The 25,467-nt window shown below is 43.6% G+C and overlaps 1 protein-coding gene across 1 annotated transcript in view; it reads right to left on the bottom strand.

Moving 5' to 3' along the window:
- Positions 1–25,467, bottom strand: part of STAC (SH3 and cysteine rich domain) — an 83,112-nt gene that overhangs the window by 45,364 nt on the left and 12,281 nt on the right. Inside the window, exon 2 of the mRNA XM_083706378.1 lies at positions 1,164–1,440. Within this exon, the coding sequence (XP_083562504.1) occupies positions 1,164–1,440 (277 nt within the window). The remainder of the gene's footprint in view (positions 1–1,163; positions 1,441–25,467) is intronic.

The raw sequence follows: 25,467 nt of genomic DNA, 5'->3' as shown, positions 1-25,467 counted from the left end.
CTATTTATCTACTTGCACCCGGAGGTGCTTTCGAACTGCTAGGTTGGCAGGCGCTGGGACCGAGCAGCGGGAGCGCACCCCGCCGCGGGGATTCGAACCGCTGACCTTTCGATCGGCAAGTCCTAGGTGCTGAGGCTTTAACCCACAGTGCCACCTGCGTCCCTAGGACCATAGAAATACATTTTCAGAATTTGTAGATCATTAGGTTTATCAGGAGAAATGTTTGGTTAGCTCTGGCTAACATGCAGAAACACCATAGTGCACAGATGACATAATGATTCCTATATAATTCCCCTTCTCTATACAATTATGACCTCCACGCAACGTCTCATGCAGCTCCTCATTCACCTTGCAAGACCACAGTGGTTCTACTTTGTCACAGTTGGCCAATGAGTGATGAGTTGGCCAATGAGGTTTTGAGTGATCAGATGCATTAACTAGTCCAATGGACTCCCATGTCAGTGAGGGGGAGATTAATACAATATATTTTATGGCATCTTGTCGCAAAATCTTAACCACTAGGGTATGAAACTATTAGAATCGTCCAGTGGCGAACAGCTGATCTGTACAGCAAAGATATCATAACCACCATGCCTATGGCTCAAGAACTTGTTTATGAGATGTCTAGCAAGTAAAATACATAATAAATAAATAATACACCTCTTATTAGACTAGAATGCTCTGATGTCACAGAAGGGTGGGCTAGCCAGGCATCTGAGAAATTTCATTTCTAAATTTCATGAATGTTTCTGAAAATTAAACTGCATAAATATTGTCTACAGGCCTAAGCTTTCAAGTGACATCTTAATTGGTGCAAACTGCTTGATTGGGTCCAAAGGCTTGCAATAATTTCAGACCGATAGCATTTGCTGCTTAAGCCTCAGATGTGATATTATAATGAAAAGCTTACATAGTTATTAGATTCCTATTTATATTATTCTGCACACTTATAAGACTCAGAGCTCTAGAATTCTCAAGGGACAGCAAACCCTTCTATCATGATAAATACATAAAAGGAAATGGATCCTTTGGACAAAATTTAGCCTAGAGGTCTTGCATGCACATTTTAAAAGATTCAAATAATCAGCCCAAGTTTTCTTTATCACATGCTGGAAAATACCATTGTACATTAGGTGCTTGGGAAGAAGCAAAACCATTCTTACCTACAATCATGTGGTTGCAGATGTCACAGAACGTAGGTTTTTTGAATATGTGCTCCTGGAAAACATGAGTCTTGTTGCTTTCCTGTTGGTGTTGGACTATGGTGGGAGTAGATGTCTGACTTTCAGAGGTTGAGAGCTGGCCAGTTCTGGGGCTGATTTCTGATAGCAAATCTACTTGCAACTTCATGTCACTGTTTGTCCGCTGGAAAAAGTTGTCTGCACTTTTACTCCGTAAACTTTTGGTCTTGAAAGACAGCGATCGTTTCAGTTTCTGGAGCTGCAATGCGACAAAACATTGTTCAAATAGAAGCTCATAGTATGATCAGATTCCTAATGACATGCAATTCTTGCGACCTTAGTTGCATACAAAGAACGTAATTCCAGTTACTGGAATTTGAATACAATCCAGACTGATGAGCAGCTTTGCATTGCCCCAACAATGCATTGCATATGTGCCAATTTAGAAATGGTTACTGTGACACACTCCAATGGAAAGTTCCCTGTGCAAGTTTTAGTGAAATCCATGGGAGTCGTCACCTCTTGTGCAGTTCCCATTCTTTTCAATGGGATGATTTTCCTGTTGAATTTTGCTCTTTATATTATTTGGGTTTTTTGTCTATTGTGGGAGAGGCCACACATAGCCAGAAATAGAACCTGCACCATTTTGTCATGCTTCTCCATGACAAGATGACATCAAGCGGGTAATGATGGCCACCTCTGAAGTCACAGGGGAAAGGCCATAGTTCAGTAGTAGAGCACTGATGTGCATTCAGAAGGTCCCAGGTTTGATTCCTAGGAGAGACTCTTGACTGAAACCTTGGAGATCTGCTGCCAGGCAGTGTGGACAATCCTGAGTAAGAGAAGGACCAATGGTCTTACTGAGTTAATACAACTTCCTGTGTCACATGTGTTCACAAGTACGGGAAGAGACACATTCCTAGGGAATTTTGGTCACATGCAAAATTGCTGTTTACTGCATCACCCCCCCATTAACTCCCTTCCTAAACACACAAGCACCACTGAGTTCTTAATTTAAGGATTTTTGAGATGAAAATAAATAACAGGACAAGGCAATAAACAGTGTCCTCCATCTTGTGTTTCCAGTCCCTTGGCTCGTCTTCTCAGAGAGTTTTGCAGCCAGCTTTCTTCATTCCTCCAGTGGGAGCGCTGAGCTTCATAACTAATCACCTGCCTACCACTGAAAGTGCTCCTGCAGAAATCAAGACTCATTATCATTCCCCCTCGTTTGAAAACCAGAATTGCAGTTGCACAAGGTGACTGTAATGACATTCATTATTGATTTGCCATCCATTCCCACCATGCCACATGAGGTTAATTAAATGGTAAACATTCTTCTTCTTCTACCAGGGAGCGAAACTAAGCAGTACAACTAAGTGCTTGTTTTTCTAAATAACAACCCTCTTGCTGGCTCAGCAATAGGCCCCGAGAAACTAATTTAATGCTATAAGCTCAGTTTCAGACATAACATGATTTGCTAATTAATTCCACAGAAGCCATTTGCCCGAATGTACAAAAAGGCTAGGTTGTGTCTGGGCACAAAAGGAGGACCAGGGCAAATGGACTATGGATTAATATTGGCAATAGCTTCTATCAGAGCAATCCTTCCCATTACTTTAGGCCAGCCTTTGCCAACCGGTGCTCTTCAGCTATTTTGGACTACAATTCTCATCAGCTCCATCTGTCATGGCTTATAGTCCAAAACATCTGATGGACATCAGGTCAGTTGAGGCTGCTTTAGGCAACCATGTCAGTTATTGCTTCAGTTGCAAGCAGGTTGTAGACTTGGACCGGATGGGAAGAATAAGGACCCAGTCTTCCTGTTACTCCCCCCATCAGAAACTAATCTGAAGGACGCAAAAGCCGCCAATACAGGGACAGTTTGCACATCTCCTGGGTGGAGAGATGTGAAAGCAAGATAGAAATGTGGAGAAACAGTAGACAGAGGCCCTTGCACTTCTTCTTCCTTCTGTAACATTACGATGCCCCAGGTTGACCTCACTGGTGGGGGAACCCATTTACCACTAGGTTTTCCTTAGAGAACTTCTTCAGAGAAGTTTGTTCCTGAGAACAAGGACCCTGTCGCCACTCAATGCCCTTTTATGTAGCAATGACCCTTGGCCAAGAAAGCCCGTCTGCAGGACACACCAAACCACTGCACTTCAAAAACTGACCCATTGCTAATTAGTGTTGGGTTTCCCCCTCTTTCTCTTTTTCTTCAAGAAGTGATGTGCTTAGAGCACTCTTCCAGCAGGAAGCACATGCCTAGCGTAGAAGTCCTCCTTTGCCTCCGCCTGCTCTGGCAATCGCCTGATCAGCGAAAGCTGTCTCTTGACTCAAGAGTACATCAATCTACCCATGGTGCAACTGAAAACCTTGGGGTACATGCATTTCCGTATGCCAGCCTTGGGTTTGTCTGAAAGGGAGAAATGTGCAAATATTTCCACTGTGCAGAGATAACCGAACAGCTGGATCCAAGGCGAACACCTAGTCAGGGAGGGACCTAGGAAGCTCCCTTACAGTGGGTCAGGCTGATTGTCCTCCTAGTCCAATATTATCTACTCTAGCTGGCATGGGCTCTCTGGGGAGTCTGGCAGAAAGTGACCGCCAGGGGCAGCGCAAAACATTTTGCTGCTTAAGGCAGTTCCCATATCAAGGTAGAGAAGCAAGTCTTGAATGAAAGAAGAAGAAAGGCTAAGACAGTAAAACCCCGGTTTCGGATCCTGAAACCAGGGAGAAGAGTCGGTGGAAGAAGATTGGAAGAAATTTAAAGACTACTTACAGAAACATTGTAAAATTAATGAATGTTAGAAAGATGTTGGAATAAACTTATGTGGTTTTAGCAGAAATGTTATAAAGGATTCGGAAAAAATAGACTGTTAATTGGTGAAACGAGGGAAAGTAAAGTTATATTATATTAAGATAAATTACAGGACAAAAATTGGAAAAGATGGAAAGGATTTGCTGAAATAGTTAACCGAACTAGAATACAAAAAAGGGAGGTGTGAGGAGGTCAAGGAAACAAGCTAACAAAAGAAAAGTTATGGGAAAATTCGATGTGTTATTTTTTTTAATGGATTTTATTTTTCTGTTTTCGTATTTTCTTTTTCCTTTCCTTTTTTTATTATGATGTGTTGTTTTTGATGTTGTTTGATATGATGTTTTTACTTTTTTTTGTAACCTTTGAAACCTTAATAAATATCTTTTTTTATATAAAAAAAAGACCGTAAAACCCCACAACTGCCTCTCCATGGGAGTGAAATTACAACAGTAAAGTAAATATTGTGCTGCCTCTTCCTAAATCGGCTGCCACAGTCTGCCTAATGGTAGAGTCTTTCCCTGGGTCTTCCACACATCTCTAGCAGCCCAGGATCCCTTTAATCTGCATATGCCAGGGACTGTTAACCTGGGATGTTGAGCATGCAAACCATGGGCTCTGCCTCAAAGCTCTCTATCTGGAAAGTTGCTGTCAGTCGATATTGAGCTAGATGAACCATTGGTTTGACTGGATATAAGACAGCTTCCACTAACTACTTTGGGTCTCTCCCCAAGTGAGTAGTTTCTGACACTTAAGTAAATGGTTACTGAAAAGGAATTCAACTGAAGGGTGCGGTGGTTTAATGAATTAACTCCTTTTCTTACACGCAGAAAAGGTAGTTTCTTCAAAGTATTAGGACATCAGCTGGATGTTACTTTTGATACAGTTTCGTTTGCCTGAAACCTACGATGAATAGTATCCAAAGAAGTACCACTATACAGTGGTGCCCCGCAAGACGAACGCCTTGCAAGACAGAAAACCCGCTAGACGAAAGGGTTTTCCATTTTGGAGGCGCTTCGCTAAACGAATTTCCCTATGGGCTTGCTTCGCAAGACGAAAAAGTCTTGCGAGTTCCCGCGGGTTTCCCCCGCTTTTTTCGCCCTTTTCCTAAGCGCTAAGCCGCTTATCAGCTGATCCGCTGATAAGCCGCTTCTCAGCTGATCGCTAAAAGCCGCTAGACCCTAATAGCGCTAATCTGCTAAGCTGTCAATGGGCTTGCTTCGCAAGACGAAAAAACCGCTAGACGAAGAGAATCGCGGAACGGATTCTTGTATTCTTGCAAGGCACCACTGTATTGGTTTATTGGAGTACAGCAGATCCTCTAGTGGCTTTAAAAAAATTCCTTGCAATAATAATCATAATAATCATAATTATAATAATACTTTATTATTTCCACTTTGCCATCCTGGGTACCATCTGGTACGCAGGCTGAGACCCTATCTGCCTGCGGACTGCCTCGCCAGAGTGGTGCATGCTCTGGTTATCTCCCGCTTGGACTACTGCAATGCACTCTACGTGGGGCTACCTTTGAAAGTGACCCGGAAACTACAACTAATCCAGAACGCGGCAGCCGGACTGGTGATTGGGAGCGGCGGCCGAGACCATATAACACCGGTCTTGAAAGACCTACATTGGCTCCCAGTACGTTTCCGAGCACAATTCAAAGTGTTGGTGCTGACCTTTAAAGCCCTAAACGGCCTCAGTCCAGTATACGTGAAGGAGCGTCTCCACCCCCATTGTTCTACTCGGACACTGAGGTCCAGCGCCGAGGGCCTTCTGGCGGTTCCCTCACTGCGAGAAGCCAAGTTACAGGGAACCAGGCAGAGGGCCTTCTCGGTAGTGGCGCCCTCCCTGTGGAACGCCCTCCCACCAGATGTCAAAGAGAACAACAACTACCAGACTTTTAGAAGACATCTGAAGGCAGCCCTGTTTAGGGAAGCTTTTAATGTTTGAAATGTATTACAGTATTTTAATATTTTTTTGGAAACTGCCCAGAGTGGCTGGGGAAGCCCAGCCAGATGGGTGGGGTATAAATAATAAGTTGTTGTTGTTGTTGTTGTTGTTGTTGTTGTTGTTGTTGTTATTATTATTATTGTTGTTGTTGTTGTTGTTGTTGTTGTTGTTGTTGTTGTTGTTATTGGTGGCTCCCAACAAAATATTAAAAATAGAATAAAACATTGAACATTAAAAACTATCCTAAACAGGGCTGCCTTCGAGTGTCTTCTAAAAGTCAGATCCTTGTTTCTTTCCTTGAAATCTGATGAAATGTCAAGCTTGATTTGAGGCAAGCAAAGCTTCTGGGATCAGGTGTAAGCAATGATTTTGTTTGTAGTGACAGAGCAGGGTTATACACATTTGGGGGCATTCCCGTTCATGGGTTTGATTTGAAAGGAATAATCGGGGGGGGGGATTGAACACAGAGAAATCCTACTTGAAAGCATTAGATGATCCTAGCAAACTGGCTGCAGTGATCCACCCTGGCCCTCGATCCCCTGGCAGAATGCTAAGAGCATCCGCCAATTTTTTAAAATGGCGAACTGTTAATCCTAACATAGTACACGGTGAAGTTTCAAAGACTGCACTGTCAGAGTAACTTCAAGCATATCTGGATGAGGTACTTTCATCTCCACTAATTGCTGTTAAGGTCTTCTTCCACCTGCCCTGCCCCACCCTCCAGTCTCTGCTTCTCAATTTGTATTATCACATTTCTGTATTGTATTAGATAAGGTGTACATTCTTTGTTTCTTCAGCTTGTAAACCGCCTTGAGTATTGTAAGATAGAAAGGCGGTATGCAAATTAAAGGGACGCGGGTGGCGCTGTGGGTTAAACCACAGAGTCTAGGACTTACCGATCAGAAGGTCGGCGGTTCGAATCCCCGCTACGGGGTGAGCTCCCGTTGCTCGGTCCCTACTCCTGCCAACCTAGCAGTTCAAAAGCACGTCAAAGTGCAAGTAGATAAATAGGTACCACTCCGGCGGGAATGTAAACATCGTTTCTGTGCGCTGCTGTGGTTCGCCAGAAGCGGCTTAGTCATGCTGGCCACATGACCCGGAAGCTGTACGCCGGCTCCCTCGGCCAATAAAGTGAGATGAGCGCCGCAACCCCAGAGTCGGCCACGACTGGACCTAATGGCCAGGGGTCTCTTTACCTTTACACAAATTAAAAGTGATGATGATGATGATGATTAAGGTGGGGCAGATCAGTGGAGCCATTCTCTCGACACCTGCATTACTGCAGCTTACTGGAGTGGGGAAGGATTGCAATGAGGTCCTTGGTATAACCTTTAAGCCTCCACAGCCTAGTACAGTGGTACCTCAGGTTAAGTACTTAATTCATTTCGGTGGTCCGTACTTAACCTGAAACTGTTCTTAACCTGAAGCACCACTTTAGCTAATCGGGTCTCCTGCTGCTGCTGTGTCGCCGGAGCACAATTTCTGTTCTCATCCTGAAGCAAAGTTCTTAACCTGAAGCACTATTTCTGGGTTAGCCGAGTCTGTAACCGGAAGCGTATGTATACTGAAGCGTATGTAACCCGAGGTACCACTGTACCTGATTCACTTCAGGGCAGCCTCTTCTCATACATTCTCCCACACCAATTAAGATTCCGCATTGGGTGTCTTGGCTCTCTGTTCCATCACTTTGAGAGCTGTATGAACTGAGCTCCAGCAAGGAGCAGGCCTTTATTGATAGAGGCTCTGGGGCTGCAGAATGGCTTTGTAGGGGAGATTTTTGCAAAACACATTTCTGATCATGCATTCAGCAGGGGATGCGTGATCTTTGGTCACACAGAAGCTAAGATCGGAGAAGATGGGAATTACATTTGCTTCTGGTTCCCGTTCTCCTTTTCTAACTTGCTCTCCATAATAGGGAATGTTTTGATTTCAGTTTTGGTTGTTAAGCTGTCTGCAGCATGGAATGAGATGGGCTGGGTAGGCTTTAAATAAATAAATAAGTGTTATTACCAAGGTTGCTATTAAAAATAGATAAATAAATCCCGTGACTCGCCATCCTAGAAAAATCATCAAGTTTTGAAAGCTCATAATATTTCCTGTCCATTTTTCTTCTGGTTTGCTTTCCTCTGCGACGCACATCAGTCACACTTTGAACTTACGTGCCGCAGGCGGAAATTTCCCTTTTAAAATTATTAACAAAATAAAATGTGGGGTTCTAGTGAGTCGCTTACCAATCTTGGAATGATAAAGCTGCGATCAAGCAGAATTATTGTCAGGCAATGAATAAAGATGTCGCTTTGGTTCCTCCTGCTGTGCTGTTTCAACAATGTGCAAGTAAGCAAGGCAACCTATGCTTCAGAAAACAAGGGAGGACTCTATTTCCAACTTTGCAGAGGACTGAATTCAGACAGCAGAACACCATGCTTACACCAAGCCATCACACTAGCCTGCCATCAACTTCCCCTACCTTGGTAAAGAAGGTAAAGGCAAAGGACCCCTGGACAGTTAAGTCCGGTCAAACCTGAGTATGGGGTGTGGTGATCATCTCGCTTCAGACAGAGGGAGCCAACATTTGCTGCAGTACATTTTTCTGGGTCTGAGGGACAGAATGGCTAAACTGCTTCTGGTGCATGGAAACACCATTTACCTTCCCGCTGTAGTGGTACCTATTTATCTACTCATGTTGGTATGCTTTCAAACTGTCAGGTTGGCAGGAGCTGGACAGAGCAACGGGAGCTCACCCCATCACGCGGATTCAATCTGCCGACCTTCTGATCGGCAAGCCCAAGGGGCTCAGTGGTTTCGGCCACAGTGCCACCCGCTCCCTACCTTAGTTTTGACTCACATTTGTGACAAAGTACAGATCCCACAGAGGAAGGAATTTTCATACTGCGAAAGAACTCTAAAAGAAAACACTAGTGGAGATATCCAAGTCATTATAGATAACTCTCTCTCTCTCTCTCTCTCTCTCTCTCTCTCTGTGTGTGTGTGTGTGTGTGTGTGATATAGTCAGTGTGGTCTAGTGGGTAGAGTGTCAGTAATAATAATCATAAGAGGAAAGCACTTATTTGGGGGAAAGCGCAGTGGCCACAGTGTTCATGTTTAAGCAGCCACTAACGTTGTAAGCCGTCATCTGGAATCAAATAACCAGAACAGATTTTTCCATAAATCTTCACAGGAACCACCGCTTGTTATGATTTTAAAATGTCCAAATATCAAACCATTAGGAAACAAACTCAGTCTAAATTTCTCACCCACTGCATCCTCAAAACAAATACATTTAAAGTCAAACCCCCTCATTTTATTCATTTTGTTTGTTCCGATGAAATTGATATAACATTTCACGCATTATAAATAATGAAAGGTATTAAGAAAATTGGATTCAATCACCCACTCATTTCTTTTCCTTCTTTCCCCCCACACAGAAGCCAGCTTTGTTTACTGGATTTTTAGAGTAAAAACGCAGCATTGAAAAATTTCTATAGCCATTGCCAGCTAAATGTCCACCCTCCTCTGAGTGATAGGACATTATTTTCTTTAAGCTTTTCTGAGATGCATGCAAAATAATCTGAATCTTGCATTGCAATAATAATAATAATAAAAATCCACACCAACATTTATCTGCAAGCTTGAAATGTGTCAGGTAAACAGTTTATTACTATGGAAACTAAAGCATTTCCAATTTAAAGTAATTGTTAATACACCAGTGCTACTCTAACTCACCTATCCCTTTTAGAGACACAGAGGTCCTGTTTGGCCACCACTCTAAATCAGGATTCCTCATCCTGGCACACTCCATATGTTTTGGGCTCAACTCCATCATTCTTGACCATGCTGACCAGGACAGATGGGGGCTGTATCTGGAAGTTTAGTGTGATGTGAATGACTAGGAAAAGAGCTGCAGCAAGGTATGGGGTCGTGTTTCTGCTTCTCCTTAATCATTGCTGGTTGTGACTTTTGAACCAAGAAACTGTGGTTAATGCTAACTATGGTCTGGTTAACCAAGCCAGATGCATAAACCATGGTTTGAAGTTGTCTGTTTCAACCAAACTGTAGTTAACAATAGTTTGCTGGTTCAGACAAAAGTAACAAAAGTGGAAGTGTGAGATTCCAAATGCCTCTTCTTGGCTACGCTAGAGAAAGTGAGGGGAGTGGACAGCATGCAAACCCAAGGTTCAGTGCTGCTCATTCTGGCTCATTCAAAATTAGCCAGTGGTTCTGTGGTACATTCCAAGCTCTCCTGCCCCAGGCCTTTTCTTTGTGCAGTTCTACATGCACAAAGTCATGCATACACAGAACTGCTCACTCCAGCAAAGTGAATGGCAAAACCTATTTGTACCCAAGTTCTGCGTGAATTCCAATGCACACATGGGACTCTGAAGCACTTCAATTTGAGGTCAAGGCTTATTCAAACAGAATCTTAGGCTGCAGTCCTAAGCACACTTTACAAGCTGTAAGTCACACTGCACTCAGTTGGGCAAAATGTGTCTAGCACAGCACTGCATGAAAATATGGATGGAAAGTATGATACATGTAAGCCAATCTGGTGCCCCCCCCCCCCAGAAGTTTTGAACTATAACTCCCATCACTTCTGTTGTCCATTACATTCGGCTTCACGGTCCAAGTTTCTGGCCCCATATTTATCGAGAACTGCTGACGGACCTCAGGAAGCCCAAATAATATACTTATTAAACGACGAAGATACAAGTAGATCCCTTGCAGTCGCTAGATACCTGATTAATGTTTTATTTCAAAAGAGGAGAAATGGATCACTGTATGACTCTGACAGCTTAGCTAAACTTAAGAACCATCAATAAGTGCCAGAACTAAGACGCATACCCCCCAATAATCTGATGGATTTGAATTGTGGTTTACATAGAGGGAGCTTATTGTGTATAGTGTTTACTTAACTGAAGTAAAATTGGTTTTATATGGGTGTTTTAACTTGGAACTGTTTAAATTGTATTGTTTATGGATAAATTTTGACGTATTGTTTTCGATATGGGCCAACGGCCGCAATAAATAAATCTAATCTAAATCTAATCTAACTCCCATCAGCTCCAGCCAGCCTGTGAGTTACTTTAAGGTTGCTTTCCCCAGTCTATAATAATAATAATATAAAATAAAAATAATTTATTATTTATACCCCGCCCATTTGTGTGGGTTTCCTGAGTGCTGCCTACCTGAGAGTAACGCACAGGAGACAGCAGAATTAGCTTCGTGTAAAACTAAAAGTAAATGTAAGATATTTTTTTAAAGAAGAAAAAACGGGTAAGATTTAAAGGTAACCATAGAATGGGCCTGAATAGCATTCTAGATCAGTTCACTGTGAGGCCTCTGCTTTAGACCTGCTAACTGATATTAGCTCATTTGACGCAGTTGATACTGTGCAGACCAAGTTCAGGCAAAAGCTGAACCAACTTATCAGACAATGAGTACACTTAGGAAAACAGGTACAAAGATGCAAGCCACGCTACAGGAGGAAGCCAGATGCTATAAGGAAGATTCAAACATTCCCTGCCCCCAGACTCACACACCAGAGCAAAAAGCAGATCACAGCAGTGGTTTTTCCAAAACAACCAAGGAGCAGAAGTTGATCAAATAAAGCACACAGCTGTTTTGTAACAGGAGCTATTGGCCTTGCAGGCTGGGCTGATTCAAGTTGGAAGTTCAACAACATTTGGGGAGGGCAAATGTTCTCCACCTCTACTTTAATAGGAAAGCAGCAAACTCATTCCATTCTCACCTATGGTTCACCTGTTAATCAAAGAGGTAGCTTCCACCAATCTGCCAGCAAAACTATAAGGAAAACACTGTAGTGTCCCAGTGCTAAGTCAAACCATGGTTTAGTGGGAATGAGAAAACATGTGGTTCCTGGAGAGAAGACTGCAGCTTCTTTTGTTCTCTGTCCTGTCTTACAGCTGATGTGCTCTGTGGTTTCATATCTGAATCTGGGCTTACAATTGATTTTGCTTCAGAAGAACCAAGGTTTGTTTTATGGCTCACTGCTCATGGTTTGTGTGGAGAAGCTTGGATCTGGATGTAATGCTAAGCCAAATCATGGCTTACCTCACAGAAGAATGGCATTAGCAGAATCCATGGAGTGACTATGGTTTTTCCTCATGTTTGCTTATTTGCACTAAGTCCTGCTTTGACCTAGTATTACATGTGACGTGGACCAGTACAGTGGTACCTCGGGTTACATACGCTTCAGGTTACATACGCTTCAGGTTACAGACTCTGCTAACCCAGAAATATTACCTCAGGTTAAGAACTTTGCTTCAGGATGAGAACAGAAATCGTGCTCCGGCGGCGCAGCAGCAGCGGGAGTCCCCATTAGCTAAAGTGGTGCTTCAGGTTAAGAACAGTTTCAGGTTAAGTACGGACCTCTGGAATGAATTAAGTACTTAACCTGAGGTACCACTGTATTGGGTAGGGGTATTCCAGAGCAGAACTTTCCTCACATCAAAATACATTTAAATGCCACTGGCTTCCATTCAGCAAAAAACCCAAATAGAAATCTGAGAAAGAGCTGGATTCCTTGGCTTGAAGTTGAATATTTTTTTTTAAGAAGGATGAAGCTCAGGAAACCTCAAGAGAGCTGATGTCCCACTGTGCTCTGATTAGCTGCAGTTTGCTAGTGTAGCTCAGAAGGCCACCTTCTCATTTTGTGTAATTCATCCTTCTGCTGTTGCAATCACTTGAGTGACACGGTTAGATACCCGCACCTGGTTGGCATCCTGAAACCATCTACAGCTTGCATATGGAAAGCTGATGATCTGAATTGTCAGTTTAAGGGGGGGGGGTATCTATAAGTTTAACCTTGGTAATGGCACCCGTCCTGTGAAACGCCCTCCCATCAGATGTCAAGGAAATAAACAACTACCTGACTTTTAGAAAACATCTGAAGGCAGCCCTTTTAGGGAAGTTTTTAATGTTTGATGTTTTATCGTGTTTTTAATATTCTGTTAGGAGCTGCCCAGAGTGGCTGGGGAGGCCTGGCCAGATGTTATAAGTAAATAATAATAATAATAATAATAATAATAATAATAATAATAATAATAATAATAGCATTTTTTATGTTTAAGACCAAATATAGGATCATGGAACACAAGTAGAAAAAAAACATTTTAATTGTTATAACAGGAAGTCATATAAACATGTTTGCTCTGGTGTCGTAGTAATTTAATGGGGAAATGATGGCATAAAGCCCATAAAGTGATCATGTTTAGCCAGGTGGCTTGTTCTGAGACACAGGCCAAGGGACCATTAAGGCTCAGAAATGTACCCTTAGTTTGTACACACAACACTGCAGCGTCTCCTTTGACATTTTTGCTCAAGCAAACAGCAATGTGTTGGCACTGGCTCTGAAAATCTGCTATGTTTTTTTTTAAAAAATAAAAGAAATAAAATTGGAAACTATGGATTTCACGTTCCTCCCAAGACCCAGTCATCCCGCTGAGTTCATCGCACTGACTTCGATATCTGTGAATAATGATGCATGTGTGTGAGAGAGAGGCTGGGGGAGGAAACTGAGGCTCCACTCTAATCCATGTGCAAAGTTCTACTCAGTGTGCAATGGTGAGGGCTGGAGCCTGCCATCTCCCATCATAAATGTCTGTTACGTGTGGATTTTGAACAACTGAAAGGGGCTCTTGACAGAAGAAGAGGGCATGTATCCAATGTACTCCTTAAAATTTTGTGCTTACACTATACAACATAACCAGATTAGAAATTTCACTTTCTGGAAATTTCCAAAAACGGGCACTTCTTAAGAATTTGGAGACCTCAACTCCTGATCTGAAAAAGGACCAGGAACTGGAAATACATACGAAGGGCACATTTTAAGCTATCGGGACTGATTGAAAATGCCAGGTCATCACCACCAAGGACTAAATCTCCTTTATACGGGGGAAAGAAATGAAAGAGCATTCCAGAACTGACATATAAACTACTATTACCTCTGGTCTTGCCTGAAAGGTAGAGCAGTGATTTGTAACCTAGATCTTTTTCCTGCCGAGATTGAAAATAGAGGTTGATAGATGAGCTCCATCCCATTCTCACAGCTGATTGAACTCAAGTGATCCAGCAGTACTAGCAGCCAGAGCTCCCAAAATTGCTGCAGCTGGGCAGCTAAGGGGAAGAGCGGGGTTACTCTGGGGGTGCAGGTTCTTTTCCGATGGGTAGTTCACTCTCAGGCACTGTGGCTGGCCACTGCAGCTGTAACCAATACTTCTACTGAGCCATGCTACTTGACAGTGGGCAGGCATGAGTGAGGGAGGCGGGGAGGTCTTCCAGAAAGGTCATTGCAGGACCTTAAGGGACGCGGGTGGCGCTGTGGTCTAAACCATTAAGCCTCTTGGGCTTGCCGATTGGAAGGTCAGCGGTTCTAATCTGCACGGCGGGGTGAGCTCCTGTTGCTCTGTCCCAGCTTCTGCCAACCTAGCAGTTCGAAAGCACACCAGCGCAAGTAGATAAATAGGTACTGCTGCGGCAGGAAGGTAAATGGCGTTTCTGTGCACTCTTGCTTCTGTCACAGTGTTCCCTTGTGCCAGAAGCGGTTTAGTCATGCTGGCCACAAGACCTGGAAAGCTGTCTGTGGACCAACGCCGGCTCCCTTGGCCTGAAAAGTGAGATGAGTGCCGCAAGTCCATAGTCGCCTTTGACTTAACCGTCCAGGGATCTTTTACCTTTTTTTTTAATCTTTGCAGGACCTAATGGAAACCTTTCTCCCTTCCCCACTCTCTGCAGCACACCCACCCACCTGCAAAACAAGGATAAGGACCCACTGCCCTTCTAGGTGACACTGGGCAAGTGTCAAGGATGATGGGAGTTGCAGTTCAGTATCACTGGGAGGTCCAACCTCATTGCAGCAGTTAGCGGGTTTGGAGCATGGGGGGCGAGAGACAGGTTTGAAAGATGGGCCCCCACTGGCCTATCCTAATGGGTCAACCTGCCTCAGTGGGCCTTTCCCAGTAGGCTTACTGCGTGCAGCAGTGACACTGACAGGAGTAATGGGCAAAAATAAATTTAAATAAAAGAAGAAGAAGAAGAAGAAGAAGTAGAAGTAGTAGTAGTAGTGGTGGTGGAAGAGGAGGAGGAGCTTGGATTTGATATCCTGCTTTATCACTACCCAAAGGAGTCTCAAAGCGGCTAACATTCTCCTTTCCCTTCTTCCCCCACAACAAACACTCTGTGATGTGAGTGGGACTGAGAGACTTCAGAGAAGTGTGACTAGCCCAAGGTCACCCAGCAGCTGCATGTGGAGGAGCGGAGATGCGAACCCGGTTCACCAGATTACAAGTCTACCGCTCTTAACCACTACACCACACTGGCTCTTAAGGACCCAGAACAGGCCCAGCTTCAACGATGAGTGCTGGAAAACACAAGCAACAGCAGAAGGAAGTGTGCACCCTCAGAAGCCTATATTTCTTCCCCCCCCCCCAACCACTTTTTCTGCCATTCCCTTCAGTTGCAGTTGTACTGCTATTGGGCCCAGCTTAGGCATGCTGGCCACATGACCTGGAAGCTGTACGCCGGCTCCCTCGGCCAATAAAATGAGATGAGCGCCGCAACCCCAGAGTCGGCCACGACTGGACCTAATGGCCAGGTGTTGCAAAATGATGCATGTCTAAAAAGTGTGTCACCAACATAAAAAGTTTGGAAAGCTCTGATCTATTCCGACCCCCTGCAATGCAGGAATATGCAGCTGTCCCATATGGAGACTGAACCTGCAAACTTGGCATTTTCAGCACCGCGCTCTAAACAACTGAGCTATCAGTTGCTAAGCTTCAACGTGGTTGCACAGACACATCGTTGGCTCAGCCCCAGGCCATGTAGCTCCTTGGTTCTCGCACTTGCCTCGAACCCCAGTACATGGATGTAGGGGCTGGGCCAAGAACCACATGTCCCCAGAGGCATGGGCATCTGTGTGGCTCTTTTCTATGTGTGATACCCTTTCAGGTAAAACAATCTTATTTTGCTTAATGCCTAAACGAAAGTTCCTCCTGGGAGCTGCATGCAAATCCAATCCAATCTTCAAAATGTCTTCTTTCTGAAAAACCTTAGAATCCTCCTGATATAGATACATAAATTAAAAAGGTCTTTTGGCATCCAACCCAAACGTGAAATCTAGATTACAAATCTGACAGCCAGTAGTGTTTCCTACCCTGAAACCTGAAGGCTCCTTTTCCTTTGTGGCCTTGTGCGTAAGTCAGAGGATATTGCAGTCTAAGCCAAACAACAAGGATGTACATAACCCTGTAGCATGTGGCTATTGTTGTTTCCAGGAGGGCTTATGAGGCTATTTACCATTTGCCCTTTACTTGCACTTTGAAGGGAAAAGGGCTGCTACCTCGAGATTAAAGTGGGAGAGTGTTAATTCTCCACTCTGTAGCACTTCCTTTCTAACTGTTTGCATAAAAGATACTCTGTACACAATCCCCTTTATGAGTCATTTTTACTCCTTGTCTTAGGTCAGCTCGCATTCTCTGTGTGCTTTTTCGAGGATGTGAAATGAGAGCAAATGCCATGACCAGAGAGAACCGTAAGGTGCTTGTTTTTGCTGTTGCTTGCATTAAACAAAACAACACAAACCCTAAATTAATGATTACTTGTAGTATAAATTATGCCTCCTTTACAATTTGCTTTTGTGTCTGCTTTAGAGGCAGTGGCGTAGCGTGGGTTATCAGCACCCGGGGCAAGGCAAGTAATTTGCGCCCCCTAACCCATGGATTTGCGCCCCCTAACCCATGGATTTGCGCCCCCTAACCCGTGGATTTCCCTAACCCCCAGATGTTGCGCCTGGTGCGGCCGGCCCCCCCCCTGCGCCCCCCACACTACGCCACTGTTTAGAGGTGGCAGTTCCACTCTAGAAAGTGAGGAGTCTTGCCAGTTGGGTGGGATGAAGCAGGACTGCTGGCACCAGAGTTGGAAGCCGCCCAGAGTGGCTGTGGAAAATCAGCCAGATGGGTGGGGTATAAATTATTATTATTATTAATTATTATTATTATTATTATTATTATTATGGCCCAGCTTCTGAGGCTCATGTTTGTGCTTTATAACATTTTGTGTTTCATCTAAGGTAGCTAAGATAAAAGGAGCTCAAAATTATTCTGGACCAAGTTATCTAAAGGGCTTCCTTAACTATCAGGGGTGCCAACTATAGGGAAGTCTGGGTGTTTTGAGTCACCCACAAAATTTTTGTTGTGGGTGCTCAGACCCACATCACAGGGGCCCCAATGCAACTTCTGGTGCCTTGTGAAGCACCAGGAGTCACCTCTGAGGTATTGCAAGATCACAGAAAGCATCTCTAAGGCATCGCAAGACCTTGGGGATGCTTTCTGAGGTCTTGCGAGTGCCATTGGAAGATAGGTTCCGAGGCTTGGGGGCATGTGACGTCGTGACGTCACATTGCAACATGAGGTCATGACATTGTGCACACTGGGGACCCATAACCTGGGGCCCAAGTTGGCTCCCCTGTTATCTACACATGTCTTGCTCTTATGTCCATCCATAAGATAAATTTGGTAAGATCAAGCATGTGCTGAAGAGATTTGTAGTCTAGAACATCTGGGAGGCACCAGCTGGGGGAAGAGTGGCCTAGGCTTTCTAAGAGCAAAACAGACTTCATCTAACTCACTGAAGCAATTCAACTGCAGTTAACAGGTCATTTATATATTTCTAATGTGAACAGCCAGCCATTGGAACTGCATGCTTAGCCCTCAAGCATTCCAAGTACACTGGTGTAGTTCACAAAACTACACTAAAGAAAACAATTTGAATTGGTCTATGGGCTGTGTGTTGTTTTAACTACCTATGTGTCCACAGTATATCCTAAAAGACGGGGAAGCCCTAATATTAACACAACAGTAGTGTGTGAGATTAAGAACGTAGTCTAATGCAGTCAAGCTGAATACTACCATTATATCTGAAGGCAATTTTGGTTTCTCTCAGTTTCTTATTCTCCCAGTCTTAAGTTCATTTCTCCACTTTTCAGATCAGTTTCTGAATCATTATTGTTTTTAATCTAATGAAAATTCACCAGCAATTAAGCGTGACTCTTTCCTAATATACACAGTTTTGTATGCAATTTTGCCTAACATACTCATTTTTTTCCAAATCAGTTCTCTCTAATACAGTGGTACCTCGGGTTACATACACATCAGGTTACATACGCTTCAGGTTACAGACTCCGCTAACCCAGAAATATTACCTCGGGTTAATAACTTTGCTTCAGGATGAGAACAGAAATTGTGCAGTGGCGGCGCGGCGGCAGCAGGAGGCCCCATTAGCTAAAGTGGTGCTTCAGGTTAAGAACAGTTTCAGGTTAAGAACAGACCTCCAGAACTAATTAAGTTCTTAACGCGAGGTACCACTGTATAACTTATTTTTATTCTCACAAATATATGCATTTGGGGCATTACTCCTAATATATGCCTTTTTATACACATTACTTGTCTGGAGAACAGCACTGAAGAATTTGGAGAAGTGCAAATGTCAAAGGATGATTTTGTTTCAGTTCGCGTATTGATTCATAAAATGCAAATTAGATTGATTCACCATTAAATGCAACCAAATTAAATTTCTTCCCTACCACCCATTTATTTATTTGCCCTTTCTTTGTATAGTTCCGAAGGTGTTGATTTGTGTTTACTCATTTCTAGTTCGTTTACCTTTTCTTGCAACTTGGGCAGAGGGCTAGAATCCAAGCATTTTTGTCGTGAAGTTGCTAAGAGACTGAGTTCTGAATCAGATCTGAACAAGGAGCCGAGTCTGAGCAGGTACATCCTGCAACTGGTGTTTCTGGCGGTGAGGCTGAGCCTATCCTCATACAACTACACAGAGCAAGATTGCTTATTTGGCACTGCTGCCAATCCCATGGAGGTCAGGAGCTGAAGCCAAAGGGACTATCATTTGAAAACACAGAGCAGCAGAACAGTCATTACTATAAAGGGGCCCGTTGCTTAAAAAGAGAGGCAGAACTTTTAAGGACACTGATGGAAATTCTCTCAAAGTAAGGTTTTCAGGGGAGGAGTAAAGTAGGATGGAGAACAGGGTTTAATTTATATATGTCTGTAATTTTATGCCCCTGGTAGCACGTTTTGCTCTTGTGTTATCATCATCATCATCATCATCAACTTTTTTCCGACCGTCAGTCAGAAAAAAGTACATTTGTCAATACACAGTTAAACATCCAGGAAGATTTTAGAGCTTAGCCAACACTAAAATGGGCTAAACAGATAGCCCCATATCAATACAGTCAATTATAGTCTTGCGACGATTAAAAGCTAAAAAAAGAAATTTGGCCACCAAGGAAGGTATAGCTCTAGTGACATTATTCAGCAAGTGTAAAACCTGGTTTTCTCCGGGTAGGAAGCTAAATTGACATAGGAGTGGATCTATAAAATTTTGTCTAAGCTCTGCATAAGAAGGGCAAGTCAAGAGAATATGTTCGGTGGACTCAACCACACCCATGGCACAATGACAGGTTCTCTGGGCGTATGGTACTCCCCTGTACCTTCCCCACAATATCGCAGAGTCAAGGACATTTAATCTAGCCGCTGTAAGAAGTCTGCGGTATTCCACATAGTGGATTTCTGCAAGGTAGGGGGCTGGTATGGTCTGATAAATCTGGTGCCCTAGGAACATCCCTGGTTTTACCTGGGATATGTCCTCTTGTCTGGCAATGTCACTCAGTCTCCGGGAGATCACAGCTGCTCTTGTGTTATCAGAAATCTGAGTTTAGTGCTAAGAGTCACTGTAACTGACTGAGATACTTAATTCAGGTTCCTGAGCCACTTTGTATAGTTAATGTGTACTATGGCACACCAACATAGAATTGTTTATATCGATTCCGTCTTTGCTAGCATCTTGGTTTTCTTCTTCTTCTTCTTGGATTGAGATGAGTTCCACCAAACACAGGGAATAGGGGCAAGTGAAGCAAAGTAACAACTGTATTAAAAGAGGAAGAAGAGGGGTGGGAAATATCTCTAACAATGAAGGCTGCTTCCAGATGGGCATGTGTTGTGTGCTGGGTGCTCCTCATGCATACAATTTTTTGTAGCATCCACATGATGGCTGTTGGCATAAAAAAATGCCAGTCTGTATTCCTGTACACCCATTTACCCATCCAGATTTACGGTACTCTTTCTGGGGGAAAGCTGCTAAGTTAAAAGCAAAACCCTGTTGCAAATGACCTGTTTGTGATATTTGCATGACCCATTTCCAGTATTAAGCCCATGTCTGGAAACTGCTAAAGATAACATGCTCACAGCACAGTCGGGTTTCTCCAAATCCTACATCCAAGCCTAACGGCAAAAAGTTATAGATCTGAATCTGAAATGTTTACAATCGCAAAACTAAAATCATGGTGGGTGGGAGATGAATTTTCACAATCTGGTCTAACCCTTCTCCTTTAGGGAGGGACACACTTTCTGTATCTGTGGCGGCAGCATTTCACATTTTGGTTTGATTCAGAATATCCCTCCACTGCTATTATTGCATCTCTTGTCCACATGCTTATCCTTCTTTTGGGGCTGCGTTCTGTTCTTTGGGTCAAGTAGTTAGGAAAGAAACATTCAGTCTTCAGAGAGACAATGTAGGCCATCATCTCAAACAACAAATTTGCTGATCTACGAATCTCACTTTTTGTAGGATTTGGAGCAGCAATGAATGCTAAATGAATTGTCTCTTAGAAGCTGGTAGGAACAAAGTATAGGAAAAAATAGATGTAGCATATACTAAGGTAAAGAGGAGCCCTGACCATTAGGTCCAGTCGTGACCGACTCTGGGGTTGCAGCGCTCATCTCGCTTTATTGGCCGAGGGAGCCGGCGTACAGCTTCCGGGTCATGTGGCCAGCATGACTAAGCTGCTTCTGGCAAACCAGAGCAGCGCACGGAAACGCCGTTTACCTTCCTGCCACAGCGGTACCTATTTCTCTACTTGCACTTTGACGTGCTTTCGAACTGCTAGGTGGGCAGGAGCAGGGACTGAGCAATGGGAGCTCACCCCGTCGCAGGGATTCGAACCACCGACCTTCTGATTGGCAAGTCCTAGGCTCTGTGGTTTAACCCACAGCGCCACCTGCGTCCCTTAGCATATATTACTTTATACCAAGTTAAAGAAATATAAGCTCTCTTGCTCAGCATTCATTAATTGGACTTGGATCTGCCACCAACCTCCTGGAAAGAACTTGCATGCCTTGCTATATGCTGGTTGCTTAAAACTCTCTCTGCCCGTATCCAATTTCCATGGGAATGGTATATACTGCTTTAGTGCCTGTACCTTGCTTAATCTATTCAGTATTTGGTACTAAGCAACAACCAACAAAAACAATAGGAATAATTGTTTCAGGGTTTGTTAGTATGAATGTCTGGGAAATAAAGAAAGGTTACAACTGAAGAAGGAAAAGCTGCTTCTTTGTCAAACATTAAGTACTGGGCAACAAACATCTAGCAGAGATAGATTTCCCCTTGCTCATAGCAAGGCAGAAGCATCAATTTGTTTTTCTTGAATACGTGACTCAGTTTTTAAAAAAGTAAGAAAGAACAGCCAAGTCTTTGGCATCTACTCCGCCTGGCAGTTCTCTGCAGGCCTAGAATCACATATAAAACATCCCTCTCCTATTTAAAAAAGGGCTATCCATCTTCTTTATAGGCTCCGTGACACTTGACAAGACATGAACTTGGAATTTTGTTTTCTGCAAGGGATCCATCCATGCCCACTGCGTGAGAAAAAGACAAGAATAAAGACTACAGAGTGAGGAGGCAAGAGAGACAAATTAGAACAGGCACAGGAAAACTCGGCCCTCCAGATGTTTTGGGACTACAACTCCCATCCCTAGCTAACAGGAGCAGTGGTCAGGGATGATGGGAGTTGTAGTCCCAAAACATCTGGAGGGTTGAGTTTGCCAATGCCTGGATTAGAACTTGGCTACATGGGTCCCAGGGAATTAGGTATGCTTGTCATTTGGAAAAACAAAAACAAAACACCTCACTGAAAATTGAGCTTAATTGCAGTGAGCTGGTGAAAACATGCACAGCAGTCAAGTCCTGTGAAACTATTTTGTGATTTAGCATAAAACCCACAAGAGTACCCGGCAGTCTGGCTAATTTCAAAGCTCCCCTCCTGCCCACGTTTTCAAACTTTTCTACAAGGCTGAAGGGAAACGTAAAAGCAAACCCATCCCTGTTTTCTATAAAGCTCTGTAGAAAAACCCGAGATCACCACTGCCCAAACAAACAGAGGTTAATGAGATACCGTATTTTTTGCTCTATAAGACGCACCACACCATAAGACGCACATAGTTTTTGGAGAAGGAAAACAAGAAAAAAAATATTCTGAATCCCAGAAGCCAGAACAGCAAGAGGGATCGCTGCGCAGTGAAAGCAGCGATCCCGCTTGCTGTTCTGGCTTCTAGGATAGCTGTGCAGCCTGCATTCACTCCATAAGACGCACACACATTCCCCCTTACTTTTTAGGAGTGAAAAAGTGAGTCTTATAGAGCAAAAAATACGATACATGGCAACTGATAAATGGGATCACATAACAGTGAGTACTATGTTACCCTATGTAAACACTTCTTTGTGTACCTCCTCCACAAGAGATCTGGAGGGTGGCAACACAAGAACAAGGCTTTTTCGGTGGTGGCTCCCCATTTGTGGAATGCTCTTCCCAGGGAGGCTTGCCTGGTGCCTTCATTAGGGGAAAACATTTATATTCGGTCAAGCATTCTCTCTCTTTTTTTTTTTTTTTGGTCAAGCATTCTCCTGATTAACATTCTATGGCTTTTTAAAATGTGTGTGTGGTTATCAGTTTGTTTCTGTTTTGTTATATATTTTGTATTCTCATTTTGTATTTTAGTGTTGTGAATCGCCCTGGGATCTTCAGAGGAAGGATGGTATACAAATTTAATTGATATAAACAAATGAACTTTAGAGTCACTGTTTTGTCTATGAGGACCATGTAATGCTAACCCAGTTTAAAATGAAAGCTGCGTTGTGTTTGGGTGTATCTGTCACATGCATGTGAGCGATGACTTACCACTTCTTCATGGTATCAGCTTTAAGCATCAGCTTTAAGTGGCAACTAATAGTGCAAACAGGGACGGGTGGCGCTGTGGGTTTAACCACTGAGCCTAGGGCTTGCCGATCAGAAGGTCGGCGGTTCAAATCCCCGCAACGGGGTGAGCGCCCGTTGCTTGGTCCCAGCTCCTGCCCACCTAGCAGTTCGAAAGCACGTCAAAGTGCAAGTAGATAAATAGGCACCGCTCCGGCAGGAAGATAAATGGTGTTTCCGTGCGCTGCTCTGGTTCGCCAGAAGCGGCTTAGTCATGCTGGCCACATGACCTGGAAGCTGTATGCCGGCTTCCTCGGCCAGTAAAGCGAGATGAGCGCCGCAACCCCAGAGTCGGTCACGACTGGACCTAATGGTCAGGGGTCCCTTTACCTTTACAATAGTGCAAATACTACCTGGATGATACAGGATCCGGCCCATAGCTGTCAACTTTTCCCTTTTCTTGCGAGGAATCCTATTCGGAATAAGGGAATTTCCCTTAAAAAAAGGGAAACATTTACAGCTATGATCCGGCCCATAAGAAAGCCATTTTGGTAATGTATGAATTAGGTCTCCATCTTCATAGGAAGGTGTTTAGAACAGTGTCTAAATCTTCATTGCTTTGCTCTCTTTTAATTAAGAACATAGGACATAAAGCAGCTTTATATGGAGTCAGATTGTTGGACCAGCATGGTGCAGTGTTAGAGTGTGAGACTAGTACAGGGGTCAGCAAACTTTTTCAGCAGGGGGCCGGTCCACTGTCCCTCAGACCTTGTGGGGGGCCGGACTATATTTTGGAAAAAAATAATGAATGAATTCCTATGCCCCATGAATAACCCCGAGATGAATTTTAAATAAAAGCACACATTCTACTCATGTAAAAACACCAGGCAGGCCTCACAAATAACCCAGAGATGCATTTTAAATAAAAGGACACATTCTACTCATGTAAAAACACCAGGCAGGCCCCACAAACAACCCAGAGATGCATTTTAAATAAAAGGACACATTCTACTCATGTAAAAACACCAGGCAGGCCCCACAAACAACCCAGAGATGCATTTTAAATAAAAGGACGCATTCTATGCATGTAAAAACATGCTGAGTCTTGGACTGTCCACGGGCTGGATTCAGAAGGCGATTGGGCCGGATATGGCCCCCAGGCCCATGGACTAGGAGCTGGGAGACCAGGGTTCAAATCCCCACTGATGGTTGTTGTGTGGATTAATTGAGGAGGGGGAGAACTGTGAAAGTCAAACATATAAGATTCATAACCATTTTCAACAGCATCCCCATCATTTTGCTGTGACCGAGGTTATGGCTTGCTTTCTCATAACAAACCCACCTCACCCCTCAATGCATAAAAGGATTATTCTCCTATTTTTATTTTTAAAAATAGCCCTAAAGCATAGGTCAGCCAGAGTCGAGCATTTTACTCCCGTGAAGTCTGTGCCTAATTGGCATGTGCGCCAGGTCAGCAGTATTTTGCTTTCCATTCGGAATGGTTGACTTTACTGAAACGGGCCTCATTAATAAAGCAGTGTGCATGTTAGGTATGAATAATGCTCCATTTCCCAATGCCATTTAAAAGCTTATCTACATCAAGCAAAGGATATCTCCTGAGCTGCCGCTGACACACCTTTATATATATATATATATATGGATTGACTCAGGAATTCAAACTGTGTCTCAAAAGCTCCTGAGGATGGTGGAATAACCTGATGGCAGTAGTTAATAAAACAGCTACTTTAGAGCTTGTTTACATGACGAGGGATAACAAGGTTGCATGAAAGATTGCTAATTTGCATCAACAACCTCACATTAGGTTTGTTTAAATGCCATGGGAATTCCAGACTGCAGGAAGAACGCCTCCTGCTCCACCGATCCCTAGTCTTTTTCAAATCGCTACCTGTTCCTTGGGTAACTATTCAAATCCTTACCCAGTTGAATTTCATTGAAGTCAACCTTATCAAGCATACAGACCAGGTTTATGGCAAGAGAGGAGAGGTGGAAAACCCCTAGTTTTCTATGAAAGCCTGCAATGTCAAGTTTGTTTATTGCACGTGCAAGGAACTCAAAGTAGCAAGATGCAAAGCGCTTTCAGCCTTGTGAAGAGAAAACAAGCCTAGGATGTGGTTCTTTAAGACAAAAGTTGTGCGCACGTGTTCACATGAACACACGGAGGGTTAAACGGGGGGGGGGGCACCCAAGCCCTGCCCCCAACATCCCTAGGTTGCACCAGCTGCTCCTCTTCAGATGTTTGGGCAATTAACGTAACAGGCGTAACCAGAAGGGGATTTTAATGTGCATTCAACTGAATGCACTTACAACCTGTGTATTGGGCATTCAACCACAGAGTTTGCAGAGATGCTATAGAATACCCACTGTTTATTGAGCATTCATTCAGATCCGTTTGCACAATGTTTGAGGGGCATTATCCAGTGTCTGCCGTTTATTCA

The sequence above is a fragment of the Podarcis gaigeae genome (assembly GCF_964106915.1).
Source record: "Podarcis gaigeae genome assembly, chromosome: 12".
NCBI lineage: Eukaryota > Metazoa > Chordata > Lepidosauria > Squamata > Lacertidae > Podarcis > Podarcis gaigeae.
Note: the sequence above shows the minus strand (reverse complement) of the source record. Positions and strands in the feature narration are given on the sequence as shown.